This window comes from Chanodichthys erythropterus, chromosome 15 (assembly GCF_024489055.1).
Source record: "Chanodichthys erythropterus isolate Z2021 chromosome 15, ASM2448905v1, whole genome shotgun sequence".
NCBI classification, from domain to species: Eukaryota; Metazoa; Chordata; class Actinopteri; order Cypriniformes; family Xenocyprididae; genus Chanodichthys; species Chanodichthys erythropterus.
The window spans coordinates 6,496,181-6,518,005 of record NC_090235.1 but is presented as its reverse complement, the minus strand read 5'-3'; the positions used below and the strand labels follow the sequence as shown (position 1 = coordinate 6,518,005).

The 21,825-nt window shown below is 37.7% G+C and overlaps 1 protein-coding gene across 3 annotated transcripts in view; it reads right to left on the bottom strand.

Moving 5' to 3' along the window:
• The window catches only part of oxr1b (oxidation resistance 1b), a 62,858-nt gene continuing 41,033 nt past the window's right edge, over nucleotides 1-21,825 (bottom strand). Inside the window, exons 8-17 of one of the 3 annotated variants that reach the window (XM_067412139.1) lie at nucleotides 21,040-21,224; nucleotides 20,283-20,956; nucleotides 18,299-18,467; nucleotides 12,284-12,452; nucleotides 7,864-7,944; nucleotides 5,004-5,123; nucleotides 4,557-4,709; nucleotides 4,328-4,423; nucleotides 1,708-1,781; nucleotides 1-1,624 (exon numbers count right to left, since the gene is read on the bottom strand). In XM_067412139.1, the coding sequence (XP_067268240.1) occupies nucleotides 1,489-1,624; nucleotides 1,708-1,781; nucleotides 4,328-4,423; nucleotides 4,557-4,709; nucleotides 5,004-5,123; nucleotides 7,864-7,944; nucleotides 12,284-12,452; nucleotides 18,299-18,467; nucleotides 20,283-20,956; nucleotides 21,040-21,224 (1,857 nt within the window). In that variant the 3' untranslated portion in view covers nucleotides 1-1,488. Of the gene's footprint in view, nucleotides 1,625-1,707; nucleotides 1,782-4,327; nucleotides 4,424-4,556; nucleotides 4,710-5,003; nucleotides 5,124-7,863; nucleotides 7,945-10,893; nucleotides 12,245-12,283; nucleotides 12,453-18,298; nucleotides 18,468-20,282; nucleotides 20,957-21,039; nucleotides 21,225-21,825 lie in introns of those variants that run through there. The other 2 variants (XM_067412140.1, XM_067412141.1) reach the window with 2 other exon arrangements.

Sequence of the window (21,825 nt, the reverse complement as noted above, 5' to 3'; positions counted from 1 at the left end):
TATTACATAGACTTTATTGTGATTAATACATTGATACATAATCCGTCAGGGATCTTTGAGGGGATTAAAGACATTTCTTTGAGTTTCCACACGGCCATCAAATACTGGAAGACCAGAAATGTGCAGGTGGCCCGGGAGGGGCGTCCGAGTCCTTCAGCTCTACAATCCCACGTCATGCAGAGAGCATCAGACCTTCACAGCACAAAGCCTGCTCTGACAACAGACGCGCACAGTCGGGTCAAATGTTTGGGCATGTTTTCAGCTGGCCACAATGAGAAATTGGCATCTCTCCGCTTAAACTTCAAATCATAATACTGCTAAAAGAGCCATTTCCCCATAAATTTCCTCTGTGTTTTGTGTGTCATGGTGCCTCTTTGTGTGACTCTTTGTAAATATTGCAGTAACAGGCTTTCTCATTATCACTGACAGCAGTCATCCATAAGCCCCGGAGGCTGGCTCTGGTTGCACCAGTCACTTCATCACCCTCCAACGCCCAGGTCACCTTATATATGGTTCCCAGGTTACCACTGACGAGAAGAGCCAGTCTCAAGAGACTGGTTACCTGATGAATGAAAACTCCCCGCCAACAACTCCACTTTAACATTGGATTAGGGTTAATGTCGTGTGCATACAGAAATGTATTTATTGGAACAAATTTACAAGAAAATGTACAACTGAGATTATACTTCAAGGACAGTAGCGCAAACCATATCACTGTCACACTTAACAGCAATATGGGAAGTAGTTATGTACACAGTACACTAGTAAAGGTATAAATATATAATTGCTATATGTATTTATATATGTATATATATATTCCTTCAGATGCCCCGCCCCCCAGAAAGGCTTCCTAAAAGATGTACATGTTTCTGTTGGCGTAACTACAACACTCCCAGACAGAACAAAGGATTTACAGCAAAGCATATCGATATGAAAAGGGCACCACACGTTAATTTGCATGTTACACCACATTTTTACAGCAACACGGTACTGAATATTACATTAAGTAGTGGTGTTTGGTTATATAGAGCCTGTGTGAATGCACAGACGAGACATTTTAATAACAGGGGTTTTGAGCTAAGATATTGGAGAAGTGCTTGAATGCTACAGGTGATGAAGGTAGTAGGACTTAAACCCCAATGTTTTATGACTCCTGGGAAGGTCTGGAGCTACATTTCTTAAGGAAACATTCTAGAACAGCCATTAGCGCCCTTCCTTATCCTCAAGTCTAGAGGACCTCAGGCTGCAAATGGGTAAATAATATGTGTTCATATGAAACTTTCATTGGGACACCAGTGAGGAAGACCCACCCATGCTGACCGTTTCCAGAAATTAAGTGCAATGTACACTGTATATCTGCTCTGCCTCTATCAGGGCTTCTTAGGAGCCAAGTGGAGGGTGTACAATCTTTATAGGGGTCTAGTGTTGTGGCCTCGTAACCCCTTTGTAATTTGTACCGAGTCCGTGAGGTGGGGAGAAAGGGGGGTGTTATTCAAAGGACCATATTTCAATGTCCTGCACATAGAAGTCCTCTGTTTTTGAGAGCATTGGATTTCCAAAGGTCTTACACGAGTGAGTTCTGCCATGATAGAGGTCGCCATCCAACCACAGGCCAAATTCACCTCTAAAAGGAAAAAATAATTATTAATTTAATTTAATTAAATCACTGATTAATGAAGTGTATGGCAACTTATTCTCTTTACATACCCTCCACCACCAAAAGCTAAGGAATCCGGATCTCCTTTGATGAAGAACATATTGTCGCCAGTCCACTTGAAAACCTAGAAAGGTTCAAGTTGTTTAGCAATGCTAACAGTCAAGGCACAAACAGTCAATATACAAAGACATACTATACACACACACACCAATGAGCCACAACATTCAGTGCTGCCAAAACAGTGCCGACCCACCTAGGCATGGACTCTACAAGACCCCTGTAGTTGTCCTGTGTTATCTGGCACAAAGACATTAGCCGCTTTTCCAAGGAAATTACCCAGAACAATTTGTCCCAGGAGCTTTCTTCCCCCAGACCTGTTGCTGTCTGCGTTTCCATCACAATCTAAAGTAACGTGAAGATTAGGTCCAGTGACGTAGGACTGTGCGAAACTTTCCAGTTCCAGCTGGATTTCGTCCTCCTCATATAAGCATAATAAAGCCTGAATCTCGTCAAAAGCCTGAATCTCAGTCCATCGGTCCTATTTTAAAACTCCATTGTTAATTCGAATAGCAAACAACTCTTAAGGTGATGATACACGTGGCAACTTTTTGAGCAATGTTGCCATCAATGGGCAACCTGATGAGAGACAGGGCAACTAATTAGGGCAACGGAGAGTTGGCAGCAACTAATCAGAGAGGAGCAAATATATTGCCAACCCAATAAATACTTTATTATAAATACTTGTTAGGCACTTTATTTCAACTTTTCAAATATTTTCTCTTCATTTTTATAAAAAATAGATGCCTTTCTGATCTGATTTGTGATAGGAAAACGGAGAAGAGCGAGTTCAGCAAAAGGCGGATTCGAACCCGCATCGATCGCATCAAAAGGGAAATTCACGTGCCATATGCCCTACAGTCTACACTACTACAGACGTTAAACACACCCAGTCTTTTAAGTATTTAACTGAGAACATTCAATGGCTTAATTACAGCTTACACGCATTACTTTGGACAGTTGTTGGTATTTTAAGCATTATATGAGGTAAATTCCCTGTTTTGGGTTGACACATGACAACTTACTGGTGTGTAAAAAGATACAAGTTCACACTCCTTTTCTCCGCTCCACTGCCGCTTATAGGCCGCCATCTTGTTTGATTTTTTTCTGAAATCTCTGAACCAGTCATGTGATTGGCTGCTAACATTCTGATTGGAGGATCTCAAAAAAATTGCCCACGACCGATCTAACGTATCCAGATTTAAATATGTTGCTCATTCTCAATCGGAAAGTGCCCAAGCAACGTTGCTCGGCAACATTGCTCAAAAAGTTGCCCCGCATATCATCACCTTTACTGCACGCACCGCAACAGACTTATAAAAATGGTGTCAACCAATCAAAAAGCAGCCATGTCCCACCCCTGAAAGTTCTATCTAGTGAGCAGGTACTTTTACAACTTCATTTAAACCCTGATTCTTGTGGTCGAAACACATTGAGTACCACTCCGGAGTTCCTAGTTCCTGGGGAAAGTTCCTGCAGCTATTAAAGTCCTGTAGGTTGCGAGGTGGAGTCGCCGTGGATCGAACTTGGTCCAGCAGATCCCACAGATGCTCAACTGGATTGAGATCCGAGGAATTTGCAGGCCATGGCAACACCTTGAACTCTTCATCATGTTCCTCAAACTATTTGTAAATAATGTGTGCAGTGTGGCAGGGTGCCACCAGGGAACACCATTGTCATGAAGGGCTGTACCCAATCTGCAACAATGTTTAGGTAGGTGGCATGTGACACATTTATGTCCACATGAATGACCAGACCCAGAGTTTTCCAGAAGAACATTGCCCAGAGCATCACACTCCACTGGCTTGTCATAATCCCACAATGCATCCTGGTGCCATCACTTTCCCAGGTAAACAGCACACACGTCCATGGCCGTCCACGCAATGTAAAAAAAACACGGGTCTCATTGTACTAGGCAACCTTCTTCCACTGTTCCAAAGTCCAGTTATGACACTTGTGTGCCCATTATAGATGCTTTCGGCAGTAGACAGGGGTCATCATAGACAGGTCTGTGACTATGCAGCCCCATACACAGCAGAGTGTGATGTTCTATGTGTTGTGACACATTTGTCACATAACATCATTTTGTGTGACTTGTGCCACAGTAGACCTTCTGTTGGCTCAGACCAGACGGGATAGCCTTAGTTGCCCTTGTGTATCGATTAACCTTGGGTGCCCAACACCCTGTCGCGGGTTGTGGTTTGTCTCTCCTCATGGGTAAATTCTCTCCACTGCTGACCGAGAGCAACTCACAAGACTTGCTGTTTCAGAGATACTCTGATCCAGTCGCCTTGCCATAACAATTTTGCCCTTGTCAAAGTCATTTATATTATGCCCATTTCTCCTGCATCCAACATCTTGATTATGAAAACTGATTATTTGTTTACCATCTACCCAGACCTTATATGTGGCCTTGTTAGGAGATTCACTTCATAAATGTTTTGGCTCACACACACACACTCAAACACATACACTTTAAATATTAAATATAAAAATACTATTTTATAATATTATTACTATTAAAGCAGCTAATATACATTAATAAACCTATTCATAATCATTGACAACCTTCATCTAAGATCTACATGTATAGTAATCTTTTAATGTTTTCACCTCTAATTCTGGACAGAAGCTGAAAACAAAGGTCTCTCCGGTGCCATAGAAGCCGTCGCTGACTTTAAATGGCTCTGAAGCAAGAGCTCCAAACAACTGCAGAAAATAAGCCAAAAGATTGTTAAAATATTTGATGAACTGCACAATATTCACAATCTACACATACAGATTTCCAAAACGATTATGTAAAACCAAACACTTCAGCTAAAACCCAAAAGCTCAAGCATACCTGTCCATCGCTGTCCTTGATCACCATGAGAACTGGGGAGTCCTGGCCCTGCATGGTGCGATACAAGCTCTTGATGCTCATGCCGTGTTTGGACGTGCTGAATGCCAGGGACCAGGGATATCCGATTGTCCTGGGTGGGAGGTGCTTGGCCAGCTGAGGATTGGGGTAGAAGGTTAGAAGTGAGTAAAGAAAAGCCCCCAATAGATCAGGACAATACAGAAAGGGCACTTGGGAAGTAACTTTAAAGTAGAAGTATACTAAAAAATAAGGGCCTCTGGGAGCCAATTATACAACTGATATGTCACAGGTAGACGATGAAAATGTCACGGAAATCCCATGAGAGCTAGCCAAAAGACGGAGGAGTGGTTCCTTACTCAATAGTGCATCAGAGTTAAATATATAATGAGGTCAAAATATAGATATGGAACAAAATAAGCTATAACTTGCCTTCTCGATCTGATCGGGTTGCAGCAGGTCACTGGGCTCATTCAGACTGGGTCTGAATGATTCGGGGTCTGGGTCACTCTTCACCACGTGTTTGGAGTTCACCTCTTCCTTGGTTGTGATCTGATTAAAAGAAAGAAAAAGGACTGATAAACATAGTCCCATCACTTGCTTTCCCCAAAATTTCACAAAGATTGTCTTACATTGAGAGCACAACTATGTGGATGGGTTAAGCCTGTAAATGTATGGTCCGCTTTCTTTAGAAAACTTTAAAATGGGCTTCTTTAGATTAACCTAAAATTTTACAGCCATACACTTTAAACCCAAATAAGTTTGCAAAACCCCCCAAATTTGAGGTAATCAGCTTTAACTAGCTAATTTAGTAAATGCTAACTTGCACAATGCTTTGATAGCATTAGCATAGCAATTGCTGAATGACTATGCCAATATAGAACATTTAGCATATCTGTTCTCAAACTAAACTCATGATCCAATTGACACCATGATGGTAACCCCACATAACAGAAACTCTAAATTAGCATAGCAAAACATTAAACACTACGAAATCCCCCACTTAACATTAATCTTGCACATAGAACATTATATAACACTTCATTTTAGCATTTACTCTCCCTTTTGAGTCCCATTGCAAAGCATGCTGAGAAATAGAAATTCCAGCCTAGTTTCAGTTAAATTTAAGTTTGCCCAAATTAAAAGAAACAAGTTCATAAAACTCAAAACAATGAAACAATTCAGATTATTTAAAATGTGTCAGTTTTAAATGAACTAATTTGTTTAATTTGAGTTTACCCTACTCGAACCAATTATTTTTTTTGAGCATTAGGGTTTACAGTGAGTGGGCGGTATGAAAATCAATCTATCTATCAATCTATCGACTTTGTTTAGTACTGTACTGCATGTAACTGCCACCTTTCATATCAGATAACAATCGGAGCTATCTAAAATATGCTATATAAACAGTACTCTCAAGTAAGAGAACATCTGCAAAATTTTGAAACAGTATCATGTCCCATCACAGAGTGCATTGTAAGCAGTACAGCTCAATAAAAGGAGAAAGTCGCACTACAGGATGTGAGGAATGAGGGTTACAGAGACACACATTTATCAGCCAAAAGAATCAGGCTTTAAATCTGGTAATGTGTGCTTCTACTTCAGTACAACTGATGTAGACAGAGAAAGATGGATGGGTGGAGATCAGTAAGGTTTTGCTGGCAGGAGAATGTTAGAAAGGGTCTTACTTTGGGAAGGCTTATCTCTCAGGTTAAGGAATGAAAAGTATAACCGTAGTTAAGCACAGGAATAAAGGTTTGCAAGAAAACAGGGTCGTTCGCCAACAGCAATGCAAACCAAGGCAAATATCCAAGAACCACATGACGATTTACAATGCACAAACATCAGATTTGGAGTTGATATTTGTTTTTCAGTATATTTAGAACAATGTGTTCAATAAAGCCTCACACTCTTGGATGTTTGCACTGTTTTCATGTTAGCAGGGAATAGGGCTAATGAGACCTCATCAACACACTTTCAGGAATGGGTTTTCCTTTAAAAATCAACATGAAATGACACTCACAATAAATACAAGTTTGACCACTTATTTAATGCTGGCTAATGTAGTAGCTATTAGAATTTGCCTTCCAATAGTTAAAGGGATAGTTCACAGAAAAATGAAAATTATGTCATCAAACTTACCCTCATGTCGTTCCAAACCCATAAGACTTTCGTTCATCTTCAGAACACAAATGACCAGGTTTATACGTGAAGCCTAAATTAAATCTCTTCATCATATAAAGCAATCGTGCCTCTTCAGACGACTTGGATTAAACGGCTTCATTCATTTGGATTTTTTACGATCTCTTTATGAATGTTTTGAAAAATCTTGGGTGAATATACTTTCAATGGAGGGACAGAAATCTCTCAGATTCCATTAAAAATATCTTCATTTGTATTCTGAAGATGAATGAAAGTCTTATGGGTTTGGAACAACATTAGGGTGAGTAATGGATAACAATTTTCATTTTTGGATGAACTAACCCCATTTAACATTAACACAGCCTTGGTGACATCAGGGAAAAAGGTAGAGCAAATTATTATTGTTATAATCTAATAATTAATAATTGATAATATAATATAATAGTAAATTATCACATTTCGGGTACAAAAAATTAATTGGAATAAGATGTAGTAGTGAATCAGACACAGTACCAGGAAAGTGTATTAATAAAGCAAAAAGTTTTTGTAATTTCATGTTGAGTTTAATAGTGTGATGAATGTTGTCTGAAGAGTACGTCAGAACAAGCACTGCAGTCAAATGCAACAACTATGTGTTTAGATACTTGACCAAACCCTTCTGGAAGGGGCTCTGAGGGACAGCATGTGACTAATTACTATGAAAATGTATTTGCTTTATTTATTGTTTCCTCATATGCAAGCTATCTAAAACCCATCCTGTCATCCAGATGGAAATGACAGCCAACGGATATCCAATTTCAGTACTACTGCAGAAATTCTATCAGCCTCTAAATGTCATTACAAATAAAAACGGCTGTATCTCAACTCAGGGCCAGTTTTATTATTCCACACTCCACATAAAGACAAGTGCAATCTGCTGATCAAGGGGAACAAATGCTGTAATACAGCCAGTAATGCATTTTGATTTAGATCAAACAGTAGAATAGTCCTTTTTCATTCAATTTTTGCAAAATCAGATACGGGTAGATTCATACGTGATGATACTCTGACAGTATCCTTATTGTCAAGTTCATGTTGAAGTTAACATTCCTTCATCAGCAGACATGACGTGGCTTTTGTGATGGTTTGTGTGGAGCTGAGCATGTGGCACCTGAAGACGTTTGCAGAGCGAGCGCAGGTCCTCACTCTTTAGCGCATCTATCCGTCGGTAGTACTCACTCACAGAAACTACCTAATGCACAAACAGAATAGTGGTGTTGCATGAGAAACAGCCCAAAATCAAAGAATTAGTATGTGAGGGGACAGAAGTTACGGGACACGCTCCTCTTCTGCTTAAAATAATCAGATGGAAATAGAGGAAGGGACATGTTAGTAAGTTCAAGACATTTACTTTCTTTGCATAACCTAAATGAGGAGTCCAGAATAAAAGCTGCAATATATAAAAACGAAATGACTGAGAAAAGCACTTTAATTCCCTCTTGACCCATGTGTTTACACGGACAGCTGCATCAGAACTGCAGTCAGGTCTCATGTGCCACGAATCAGCTTAATCTAACAGGATTCACCTGACGAGATCAAACAGCACCGTCTCGAAAACAGATCACACGTCAACCAAAAAGACATCTGCAATGTCCACAGAGCAGCTGCTTAGCAGCGTGTCATGCCACAAAGCAACATTAAACAGTGTTTTCAAAGCTGAAATGTAGAATTTTACACTATGGCATGGGTGTAACCAGAGGTGTGGCTATGGGTCAGTTGTCTGCAAATATATATGTCTGTGTATGTGTATATATATGTCTGCATATTACATATATATACAGTACAGTCCAAAAGTTTGGAACCACTAAGATTTTTAATGTTTTTAAAAGAAGTTTCGTCTGCTCACCAAGGCTACATTTATTTAATTAAAAATACAGTAAAAAAACAGTAATATTGTGAAATATTATTACAATTTAAAATAACTGTTTTCTATTTGAATATATTTGACAAAGTAATTTATTCCTGTGATGCAAAGCTGAATTTTCAGCATCGTTACTTCAGTTTTCAGTGTCACATGATCCTTCAGAAATCATTCTAATATGCTGATTTGCTGCTCAATAAACATTTATGATTATTTTCAATGTTGAAAACAGTTGTGTACTTTTTTTTTTTTTTCAGGATTCCTTGATGAATAGAAAGTTCAAAAGAACAGCATTTATCTGAAATACAAAGCTTCTGTAGCATTATACACTACCGTTCAAAAGTTTGGGGTCAGTAAGAATTTTTATTTTTATTTTTTTGAAAAGAAATGAAAGAAATGAATACTTTTATTCAGCAAAGATGCATTAAATCAATCAAAAGTGGCAGTAAAGACATTTATAATGTTACAAAAGATTAGATTTCAGATAAACACTGTTCTTTTGAACTTTCTATTCATCAAATAATCCTTAAAAAAATATTGTACACAAATATTTTGTACAATTATACACATTAAATGTTTCTTGAGCAGCAGATCAGCATATTAGAATGATTTCTGAAGGATCATGTGACACTGAAGACTGGAGTAATGATGCTGAAAATTCAGCTTTGCCATCACAGGAATAAATTACAAATAGAAAACAGTTATTTTAAATTGTAATAATATTTCACAATATTACTGTTTTTACACTAGTTTTAATTAACTAAATGTAGCCTTGGTGAGTAGACGAAATTTCTTTTAAAAACATTAAAAATCTGAGTGGTTCCAAACTTTTGGACTGTACTGTATATATATTCCAATTAATTTTTTGTACCCATTTATTTACCATTTTGAAAGTATCATGCATTTATAGGGTTAGTTCACCCAAAACTAATTTACCCAGCCTCAAGACATCCTAGGTATATATGACTTTCTTCTTTCAGTCAAACACAAGTGAATAGTAACAGAGTTGTGAAGCCCAAAAAAGCACATCCATCCATCATAAAAGTAATCCATACAGCTCCAGGGGGTTAATAAAGTTATAAATATGGATTTTTTTTCTGACAAAATGCATTGCTTCACTTGAGACGGCCTTTATTAACCCCCTGGATCCATATGGATTACTTTTATGGGCTTAAAAATCTTGGTTACTATTCACTCCCATTATAAAGCTTGGAAGAGCCAGAATATTTTTTAATATAACTCTGTGTTCAGCAGAAAGAAGAAAGTCATTTACACCTAGTAAATGATGGGATAATTTAAATTTTTGAGTGAACTAACCCCTTAAGAGGTGCATTTGCTCATATCCGCAGTCCATTCCAGATATATTACAAAATAAAAAAGTAAGCATATGCAAATACCCAATGTAAATTCACTAACATTGCCTACAGCTGAAATTGTTTCATTAAAAAAAAAAAAAAAAAAAACACACTGCCCAGAACTCTTTGCTGCTCCTATTGATTTAATTTGCCCACCCTCACATATCCAATTGCCTATCCCAGAATGGCATCCTAGTAATGTCATGGGTTTAACTCCTACAAACAGAAAGCATGCTTTATATAGCCATCTATGCATTCGCTACAAGGCTAATGCTCTTAATGCATTTGCAGCTTTCATCATAAAAACAACCAAGTACAGTTTTTAAAAAGCTTTTTTGGATAAACTCAAATAAGGAAGTCGTATTTCGATTTAAAATCGCGACTGACGAAAAATAACGTAATAGTGCAGTGTTGCACAAAGACGTTCGGATTTTCATTTGCGTTGCGTCTTGCTGTTTACAGCGTCTCGCGCCATGAGAGCGTCGCGTTTTTAACACATCATGTCAAGGTAGACTTGCGTTCCAAACGAAATCTATGCGTCCAGTTTAATTTCGTCGCAATTAGTTGCTATAAACACAACAAAACTTTTAAAAGGGGACACTCGAAGGATTATTTTTTTAATAGTGGATGTTGCGGTTTAATTAATTTGTCGCAAAACTGCGTTAATGATATGCTATGCACGAAATGAAATATTAGCATACTGCATGTTGAACTGTATGCAACTGCATAATATAAGTACGCTAGGTTACTACAAAAAGTGTCTACACAGCAGATTTTACTGTCATGTTTAAATTTCATCAATTACAAAGCCTAGAAAGCTACAGCTGCTCAATATATAACCACACTCAATGTGCATGTCAAGTGCACTCAAGCACAAGACACTCAGCCACACACAAACATTAGATCCACAGGGCACGCTTTTTACCAGGCCAAAGCTGTATTTGGGCGTTAGCTGACATCCCTCCTTAATTCTTCTGGAGAAAAACATCACTTCTGCTGAAAGCCCCTCGATATGCAGGTTTGTATCCAATATTTAATACCCACGTGCACCCTCGGAGGTACAGAGACTTTTAGAAGTGAACTAGAGGCTTTGCGCTGTTTATATCCCACAAGGACCAATAGGATGGCAGGGCAAGAGAGAAGCATGAACTCATGTGGCCTCCCCTCTGGCCAGCCCAGATAAGAGGCTGCACAGAGCTCGAGTCATACTTTATAAAAAGTCAAATGGCTATCTTGAAGATATTACAAACAACATGTATATTTATGTAGCCTAGAAAATATCCTCCTGAGAGTCAGAAAAATAAATAATATATGAATATTAAAATAAAATAAGGATTTGCTTTCTGGATCATATAAATAAACACAAGCTTTTATATAAAATTAAATATCTTCCTGAGATCCAACAAGAGAAAAATAGAGGATAAATAATACCAGGACTGCATAAATAATACATATACCAGAACTCTGGGATATTACCAAAGAAGTCCACCACAGTAAACAAAAAACTAATTGCTGGATCTGAAGAAGATAATAATTTATTGAACTATTGGGCAATTAACTATTATGTTGTCTTTATCTTCTTCATTGAGTGTTCTCACTTGTTATCTTTGACTATAAAGCATAAACCAGATTTATCAGTCAGATGGACTTGCTCACTGGAGTCTGTAAGTGGTTTAAGAGGGATGATGAAATGATTGTGTCCATTTGCAGACAAACACTCAAGCCAGTAACAGCCAAGCCAAATACACATTACAATGAAAGGACATTACATACCAGTTCATCACATCCTTTGAAAGGAAAAGATGTCATTATGAAAATAAGACACTGCAACAATATATTAAATGGACATTGACTGGCAACAGGAATAAGCATGCATTTATACTTAAATGGTTTTATGTGCATAAACATGGTTGAAGTGGCTGAAGAGGACAAACTCTGGAGGAAAAAAAAAACAACACAGACACACACATACACACGCTCCAGTGCTGCCGTGAATAACAGGCTCATGTGTTCAGGAGAGAACAAACATCACGTAAGCATATTCATGATCACATGACAACACAACTGCAACAAAAACATCAGCCTAATTATCAAAGACAGACAATACACTCATTTCAATTAAAAACACATGCATTAATTAACAGTATTCATGTTTATGAGAATCGTATCACATTATAAATCATTAAAATATCAGATTGCATGAATGCATAAATGACTTAGTTTTTAAGTCATTAACCATCTATTAATTGTCAATTCTACTAGTTAATCAATTTTTTTTTTTTTAGTTTTGGCTAACAGGTATTTGTTGTTCATACCTCCCAGTCCTTGAATGTGATATCAGGCACTGGTTTGTCGTGCTCCCCACTTTCAGCATCCTGGTTCTTTTTAACCACTACAAACCCAGGCTCCCGGGTCACTCCGCCCAGCCCTTCCCCGTACACATCAGGGGTCCACTGGACAAAGAACGCATACAGGTGGTCTGACCTACAGGAAACACACACAAAATAGATAAAGGGTTCATTCGGTGTATGACAGCTTTTAAGATATAACACAAGATCAGTGCAAACTGGACCAGGTCTTTATTCACACTGACATCCTATTACTTTAAAAATTAGATGTTTTCTCGTTGCCCGTTAATAATATACTGTGCGCCAGTGTCCATGACTGTTAGATGTGTTTTTTACTGTTCTAAATGAAAAATAAACACATTTTTTCTTTTACCTGATTTACTTTAATGGAAAATGCTGTGCTATGCCATGTTTTTCCTCCTTTTATGCACTTAAAAATGTCACAATTAGGTGTGTTTTTTTCTGCCCTGATGAAAAATGCTTTGCTATGTTTTGTTTTGCTTTGTTATGCTATGTTTTTCCCACAATTAACAAATCTTAAGGGTTCCTATACTTTTGATCATCGATTTTCTTTAAAGGGGGGTTATAATGCTATTTCATGTATTCTGATTTAATAACACTGTTAAAGAGTTGGATTCTCATGCTAAACATGGCCAACATTTCAAAACATGAGTTGGACATATGACGGAGTATTTCTGTTCCAAAAATTCTCTTCCAAATTGTCACAGGTTTCAGATTTTTTTTTTTTTCGAGCATCAGCCTGAGTGACATCAACGGGGGAAGAATTCCTTGTAGGGGCACTTCTCCCGGAAGTACAGATAGTTTGAAACTGAAATATGGAGCAGTCACAGCGATAATGATCCCGGTTATGAGTCGGAAAAGCAGGTGATGAGTAAAACTGCTTCAAATGTCTGTTTTGTTGGCAATAGGCACCTAAGTGCATATAAATGTAAACAACATGAATTTAGTGAATTAATAAATTCATTATTCATCATTCATACGCTATATTCATTATAGTGATTCAAAAGTTATCCAGGGATAATGCGATGGTGTATTGTGTTTAGCTGACCAATGATAGCTTGTAGACGATTATACGATTGTAGATGATTGATATCAAAAAGCCATTGTTCATATCGGTGTGTATTAAGCGCTGAGGAAACCTCTGGAGTTGAAAATTCAGATATGGTAATAGGTGTTTCATTTCCGACACACACTGTAAGCGGTCTACCAATCTCAAAAGACTGGACCGTCTGACCAATTAAAGCAGAATAGACTCATGGAAAGGAGGGAATAAGAGAGATTTAATATTCGAATGAACCATTTTCAGACTCTTTGAGAAATAAGGTGATGTGCAATGTATATTATGAGAAAATTAAAGTGTTTTTTGACATTGGATTAGTGTTGTCAAAAGTACAAATTTCAGTAAAAAGTCGGTACTGAAATTATAAAAATGTGATGCCTTAAACCAGTGTTGCCAGATTGGAAATATCCAATTTTCGTACCAGAAGCTCAAAATTATTGTATTTGGAAGAAAATTATCGAACTTTTTAGTATAGGTAAATGAACTAAATTAGTAACTAATGATTTTTACAACAGAAAGAATCAATACTGAACTTACTTAAAAGGTGCTGTAGAACGTGTTTTAAAAAGATGTAATATAAGTCTAAGGTGTCCCCTGAATGTGTCTGTGAAGTTTCAGCTCAAAATACCCCATAGATTTTTTTTATTCATTTTTTTAACTGCCTATTTTGGGGCATCATTAAATATGCGCTGATTCAGGCTGTGTCCCCTTTAAATTCTCGTGTTCTCGTGTAGTTCTCGAGTGGAAGTTCCTGTTTGCGTTGTGATGTGTTTTTAAAAAGCGCAATAATTATTGTATCGTGGACTTTATATCGAGATATTATCGTATCATGAGATTTTGATAACGTTACATCCAGAGTAAAGAGTGGTACTTTTGACAACACTACATTGGATGCATGTAAACTTATTGTAGGAGACCTCAAAACAAAATTAGGAACCTTTAGGGTAGGAGAGGAGAATTTCTATAGTATGTCTATAGTCATTATACACTAGTTTTGCTTCTCATTTTAGTCTAAAGTATGTAAAGCACCATAACTTAAGGCATACATTATAATGCAAATGTTTTGTATAAACAATTTATATACTTAAAATAGAGTCCAGGTCTGTACTGACATCTAAAATCAGCCACAATGCATGTCTGTAGTCTGATATACCACTTTCCTTAATTGCTCTGTTCAATTTATAATGGTATATGTCAACAGCAACTTATAGGCGATTACGACATGTTGACAGTGATGAAACCTTGTCCTGTAGTTCTGCTAGCAAAAGGCACTGATGTTAAGAGATCATTTACAAAGAACTGCAACCATAAACACACGTACAGACACGCACAAGCTCAGACACACACATTTATATATACACAATGACCTGGTCATGGAGAGATTTGGATGAGATCCAGGCGACTCCTTGGACACAGCATGTGGCACAGCTTACAGCCTATGAGAAGTACGCAAGTATGTGTGCGCCAGCTAACATGGCTAATGTTCCCTTTGTGGTTCAGAAATGACAAAATGGACCATTGTCATATCTCAAATGGATCATGCAACTGGCCTCCAAACTGGGTCAGACAACAGTAGAGCAGTTATTTGTGCCGTCCTTCCCATAGCCACATCTCTGAGACATCTTTTCCATGGATGACTCTCTGACACGAATGCAGACTCGGTTTGTGTGAATTTAATAGGTCAAAATGGAAGTCATAAATCATGCGTGATCTATAGAACTCTCAAATACACACTTAAAAACAAAAAAACAAAAACAAAACTGAAACAGTCAAAATGAGCGGAAATGCCAGAAGACTAAACACAAAGTCAAACAGACATAGGGTGAAATTACGCTTTTTCACACATAACACTATTTAGACAAAAAGCAAGCATTATGCAGTACAAAGCAATTTTTCAAATGTCATATTCGATTTTCTTTTATGATCATAAATATGGAATCACATTACAGACTGTCATCTGTTAGAGATGGTGTAGTTTTAGGTAATTACGTTGATTTATTGCTCTAGGGAAAGCTGAAAAAACCTTGATCCATGCATAATTCAGTTTGGAGATGAAAACACACATACGCAGCATGCAAATCTCTCTTAATCTGTCTGACTGTGGCTGAATAGCCGTATTATACAAAAGTAACAGATTCTGTGACGGATTACATAAGGCTTTGCTTTTGAACATTCAGATTAGTAGGTCATGTAATTAGCCTCAGTCATTTCTAGTGTCACCAGATAGATCTCATTCCTAGAAGTGACTAAAGGAGTCAGATTCATGTTGTTAAGTTCTTAGACAAAAATGATAAGCCCGAGCTAACCCTCATGTCATGTCATGGAAATCATATTATTTTTATATTTTTTGATATAAAAGACTTGTGCTGTGCAAACACTCCCTGCCAAGGCCACCAAGACCAGTTATTGAAACCCCCGCTTATTGTTGTGACAATCACATGTATACAGCTTAGCCAATCAATAAAAGAAGTTACAAAGGAAGGCTTACAAGTAAAGCAGCAATCCATTTAGGATCAGAGGCAGGGTGAAAAAATATGACTGCAAAACTAAATCACTGTTTTTAGTGCATGAAACTAGACTAATATAAGTGAATTTCAAATAAAAAATAAAAATGATTAAAAATAAAAATGTGTTTATAAAATATTTATACTTTTTTGTTAAATTCTTTTGTTTATATGCATAACACTGTCATTCAGAAATTTGGTATTGTTAAGATTTTTTAAATATTTCTGAATGAAGTCTCTTATGTTTACCAGGGCTGCATTTATTTGATCAAAAATACTGTAATATTGTGATGTATTATTACAATTTTAAAAGCCATTCTTCAGTGTTACATGCTCCTTCAGTAATCATTCTAATGTGCTAATTTGCTGCTTTTGTTACTTTTTTTATTATTATTATCAATGTTGAAAACAGTTGTGCTGCGTAATATTGTTGTGGAAACAGTGATACAGTTTTGTCAGGATTCTTTGATGAATAGCAAGTTCAAAAGAACTGCATTTATTCAAAAATCTTTAAAGGGTTAGTTCACCCAAAAAGAAAATTCTGTCATTTATTACTTACCCTCATGCCGTTCCACACCCATAAAACCTTCGTTCATCTTCGTAACACAAATTAAGATATTTTAGTTGAAATCCGATGGCTCCGTGAGGCCTCCTTAAGGAGCATTGACACTTCCTCTCTCAAGATCCATAAAGGTACTAAAAACATATTTAAATCGGTTCATGTGAGTACAGTGGTTCAATATTAATATTATAAAGCGACGAGAACATTTTTGGTGCGCCAAAAAACCCCAAAATAACGATTTATTTAATGATGGCAGATTTCAAAACACTGCTTCATGAAGCATCGGAGCACAAATGAATCAGTATATCGAATCATGATTCAGATCGCATGTCAAACTGCCAACGGCTGAAATCACGTGATTTTGGCGCTCCGAACAGCAGATTCGATTCACTGATTCATAATGCTCTGATGCTTCCTGAAGCAGTGTTTTGAAATCGGCCATCACTAAATAAGTCGTTATTTTGGGGTTTTTGGCGCTCCAAAAATTTTCTCGTCGCTTTATAATATTAATATTGAGCCACTATACTCACATGAACCGATTTAAATATGTCTTTAGTTACTTTATGGATCTTGAGAGAGGAAGTGTCATTGCTCCCTATGCAGGCCTCACGGAGCCATCAGATTTCAACTAAAATATCTTAATTTGTGTTCCGAAGATTAAGGAAGGTCTTACAGGTGTGGAACGACATGAGGGTGAGTAATAAATGACAGAATTTTCATTTTTGGGTGAACTAACCTTTTAAAGATTTTTGAATAAATGCAGTTCTTTATGTATATAAAGATATAAATTAATAATATATAATTAAATTAAATTCTAAAAGTATATATTAAATTCTAAAAGGTAGTTTTGGGAATTCTTAGCTGAGAAAATAACTTTTGTGATTCTTAAAATTTTCAAGTGAAACAATGTTCACTGCTGTCAAGATAATACAACTAAAAACATCATAATTTATCATGATGCATCATTTGTGTCTGTAGAACAAACTTATATATAAGTACCAAATATATTTGTTCAAATCCCTAACTGTCAGTATAATCAATAGTTTCGGCATATCTCACTAATAAAGTAAAAATTCACTGTACTTGGCAAGTTAAAGTCAAGTCACCTTTATTTCTATAGTAATTTGTTTTTCAATACTGATTGTTTCAAAGCAGCTTTACAGTGATAGACAGGAAAATAATGATTCAATGATACAAACAATTAATTCAGTGTTGATTCATTTTGGTTCAATAACGGAGTACACCAATTGTGAATTGAGTTCAATTCAGTTATAAAGCAGGTCTACAGAAAACAGTTCTCATCCGATAGTTTTAGCACAGTCAAATCACTTATATTGCTGAATACTAAGTGTCCCCAACCAAGCAAGCCAAAGGCAACAGTAGCAGGGTGACAGAAATAGAGGAAAAAAAAAACTTGGGAGAAACCAGGCTTAGTTGGAGGCAGGGACGGCAGCCATGAATGGGCCTAGCGATGGTGATTTGGCTTAGTTAGTGATATAGTTTTATACTGGACTCTGTTCTCCTCTCCTGCTTTGTTTTTGCTTTAATTTTTCTACATTGTGGCCACTTACAGTAGATGGCACTATGCTTTTTAAGGTGCTTTAGTGGGTGAAAGGATGGATCTGTCAATTTTATTTTTCTTCCAAATTAAACTGGTTGAAAAACATGGGGTGATGTGAATTATTCCGGCCCACCCATCATCCACTTTTTGTGGTGTGTTTTCAAGAACATATACACCTGGGTCTGGAGCAGTAAATAAGTAACCAATTCCATTTTAGCAGTACAGGAAGGTGACATTTAAAGTGGAGTGCAGCCAAACTGGGAATAGCACTGACCTCTCAGAAGGAACTGCGAACCAGTACTCGTGCTTCCTGTCTCTTTGGGCATACTGCAACATGGAGGCACTGGCATGGGAAACAAAGGTCTTCCGCATGGCCCTGCCAACACGCAGACACAGGAACTTGTGCAACTTGGACTTCTGCTTGCCTTCAGACCCCGGCACAACTGGGACAGGAAACAAACAGCACAAAGCATGCGCCTGTTTTTCATAGTTATCTCAGCATGTAAAACTAAAACAATCTTGCATCCCATTTGTTTTAATCTTTATTGTAGCATATTTATGCACGCTGGATGCAACATAAGCTAAATAAGCTGTCATGTCGAGTGAGCTGATGTTATTAGTGTGCTGGAGAGAAATAAATAAATGAAGCAAATTAAATCTGTGGATCTCCAGCGAAAATGTATCTTTCAGCTTATTTTTAGGGTCACATCCTCATTAGACTGCAGCAGTGATACAGCAGGATCATATGTAGGCTGACACTTCAATATATTTGTAAGTTATATTATGTCATCAAGGATTGGATATCTTTTATATAAGCAATACCATTGGGAGGGAGAGAGAGAGAGCTACAATAAGAAATAAGCTATATATCCCACTACTATTTCAGATCTATCTCTGTTTGCTATTTTTGCTGTACGTCTTTAGAGATGGACTGAAACTGAAATTCCGATGTCAATGAATTTTTTTCATGTTATGGCCAATAATCAATAAATGTCAGTAAAGTGCTTTCAAAAGTTTTGACTTCAATACAAAGTCGGTGCTGAAATTTTAAAAATGAGTGGATTCGTAAACACCTCTGATTGGCCATTGTGTTCATGCACTCATCAGATATGTCTGTGATTGGCTACAACCATGTGTATCTGTATAAGCGTTCAGTGAAAAGCATAATTATTGTCTATTTACAACATGTTTTTGAAACGTTGATCAGTGTAACCAATCACAGACATAATCTGATGAGTGAGTGAACACAATGGCCAATCAGAGGTGTTAACAAATCCACTCAACAGCGCTAAAAGCATCACATTTTTAAAATTTCAGTGCCAATATGACGCAATATGAACTTATGAACGGCTGTGATCGGGTACAAATAAGATCATGAACATGTATTAAGAAAGTTAAAGGGATAGTTCACCCAAAAATTTGATGTTTATCTGCTTAACCCCAGGGCATCCAAGATGTAGGTGACTTTGTGAGGTCTGAATGCACTCTGATGCTGGAAGTGATCGCTTGCACTCATTGACATATACACGAGAGCAGCGCTGGGCGATATATCGCATGAGATTGTCAAGCGCATTTTGTCAGTAAAGCCGGCTCCCTGATTGCCGCTAAATCGCCATCACCTGCTTTCAAATGGAGCGGCATTTAATAGACAACTAACAAGCCACGCAATATCGCATTCATTATCGAAGGCGATTCATCTGCGATATGAACGCGATATTGCGTGGCTTGTCAGTGAACTACGGCTCTGTCTATTAAATGCCGGTCCATTTGAAAGCAGGTGATGGCGATTTTGCGGTAATCAGGGAACCGGCTTTACTGATGAAATGCACGTGACAATCTCATGCGATATATCGCCCAGCCCTACACGGGAGAGATCACTTCCGTCATCAAAACGCGTTTTCAGACCTCACCAACCTGATGCTCAAGGCAGTTGGACATAGTGGTGTATTAGAGGTAAAAAATTATATAATTACTGTCGATTTCTCGCACAAACCGATCGTCAATGTGTCGTCACGAGCCGCAGGGTTTAATTTGGATTTGTCTGTGCATGTTTTTTGACTCTTATAGATGGAATTCCCACTGACATGCATTATATGACTGACAGACAAATCATCATTTGTGTTCTACTGAAGAAACAAAGTTATCTACATCTTGGATGCCCTGGGGGTAAGCAGATAAACATCAAATTTACATTTTTGGGTGAACTATCCCTTTAATTGTGTCAAATCTGATTTCATGTTGACTTTAACATAGGTTACCTTCCTCTGTACTCTGTCCCTCATCTGCTCCAAGCTCATAGGTTGGTGTGAAGTCACTGGACATCCTTTGTTCTCCTTCCTTCACATCACTGGTCGATTGCATAGTCTGCACTTCAGTACTCTTCTGTGACTCAAGGGCTTTTGCAAAATCCTCAACAGCTACAGTGTCTGAACAAAGCGACTCAGATGTGGTTCGTGATTTGACCTCATCTGCAGGTTGGTCCCTCATCACATTCTCCAGAACGTTCTCAGACAACACCTCATTGTATAAATCTGAGGTATTCAGACTCTGCTCAATGCCACTATCCCTCCATACTCTTCCCTCAGTTCCTGCATTTTGTACAGCTTCTTTTACATCCTTTTGGTCAGACATTAAAGGTTCTTCAGTGGTTGTGGCGGCCTGGTTGATGGTTTGCACCGATTCAGAAGATGCACCAGAGGACTTTATCTGCTGCAGCTCGTCAGAAGATGTTGCGAGGGCATCATCACGGACTGGAGAAAGTTCTGACTCAGTAAAAACGTCTTCGGATAGAGAAGCTTCCGTGCTACGAGGGGCCGTACTGGCACTGTCGTTGCCCGTCTCGCGGATTCGGTGTGCCGTATCGCCTGCATTAGGACGTGGCGTTCTCTTGAGATGGCTTACCTCAGGTACTGAAGGCTCAAGCTCTAGATCTCTGGGTTGACAACATAGAAACAATCATCATATCTGTAGCAAAAAGTAACTAAATTAAGTAATTCAAGCTTTAAAGCAACTTACGGTGGCACAAGCTCTCGGACCCTGATGTCGGTGATCTCCCTGCACATGGCTGCAGACTGCACCTCTTCCAGAGGGCACATGATCCCGTACTCCTCACATCCTCGCTCCTGCACCAGCCGGTCTGACTTATGAGGGTCAAACATGACGTTGTTCGGGGTTACCAGCAAAACACCACTTACTATACCCTAAAAGAGAAAAAAAGAAGTGAAAGATGGAAATGTATTTTTATAAATATCTATCTATCTATCTATCTATCTATCTATCTATCTATCTATCTATCTATCTATCTATCTATCTATCTATCTATCTATCTATCTATCTATCTATCTATCTATCTATCTATCTATCTATCTATCCATCCATCCATCCATCCATCCATCCATCCATCCATCCATCCATCCATCCATCCATCCAGGGGCGTAGTTTGTGGGAGGGATGGGGGGGGGAGTAACCCCCCCAATATTCAAAGCCATCAGTTACAACCCCCCCAATACAATACAACCATACACATTTATTTGTTTCCTGAACATATACACTACCGTTAAAAGTTCAGTATGTTTTTTTGAGGAAACATTTCTTTTTTTTTAATCAATGTTGAAATGTTGTTCAGGATTCTTTGATGAATATGAACAGCATTTATTTGAAATAGAAATCTTTTGTAACAATGTAAAAGTCTTTAGTCTCTTTTGATCAATTTAATACATCCTTGCTGAATATAAATTTCATATCAATTGAGTATTAAGTTCTTAAATTTAAAATAAATCAATCTTACAGACTCTAATCTTT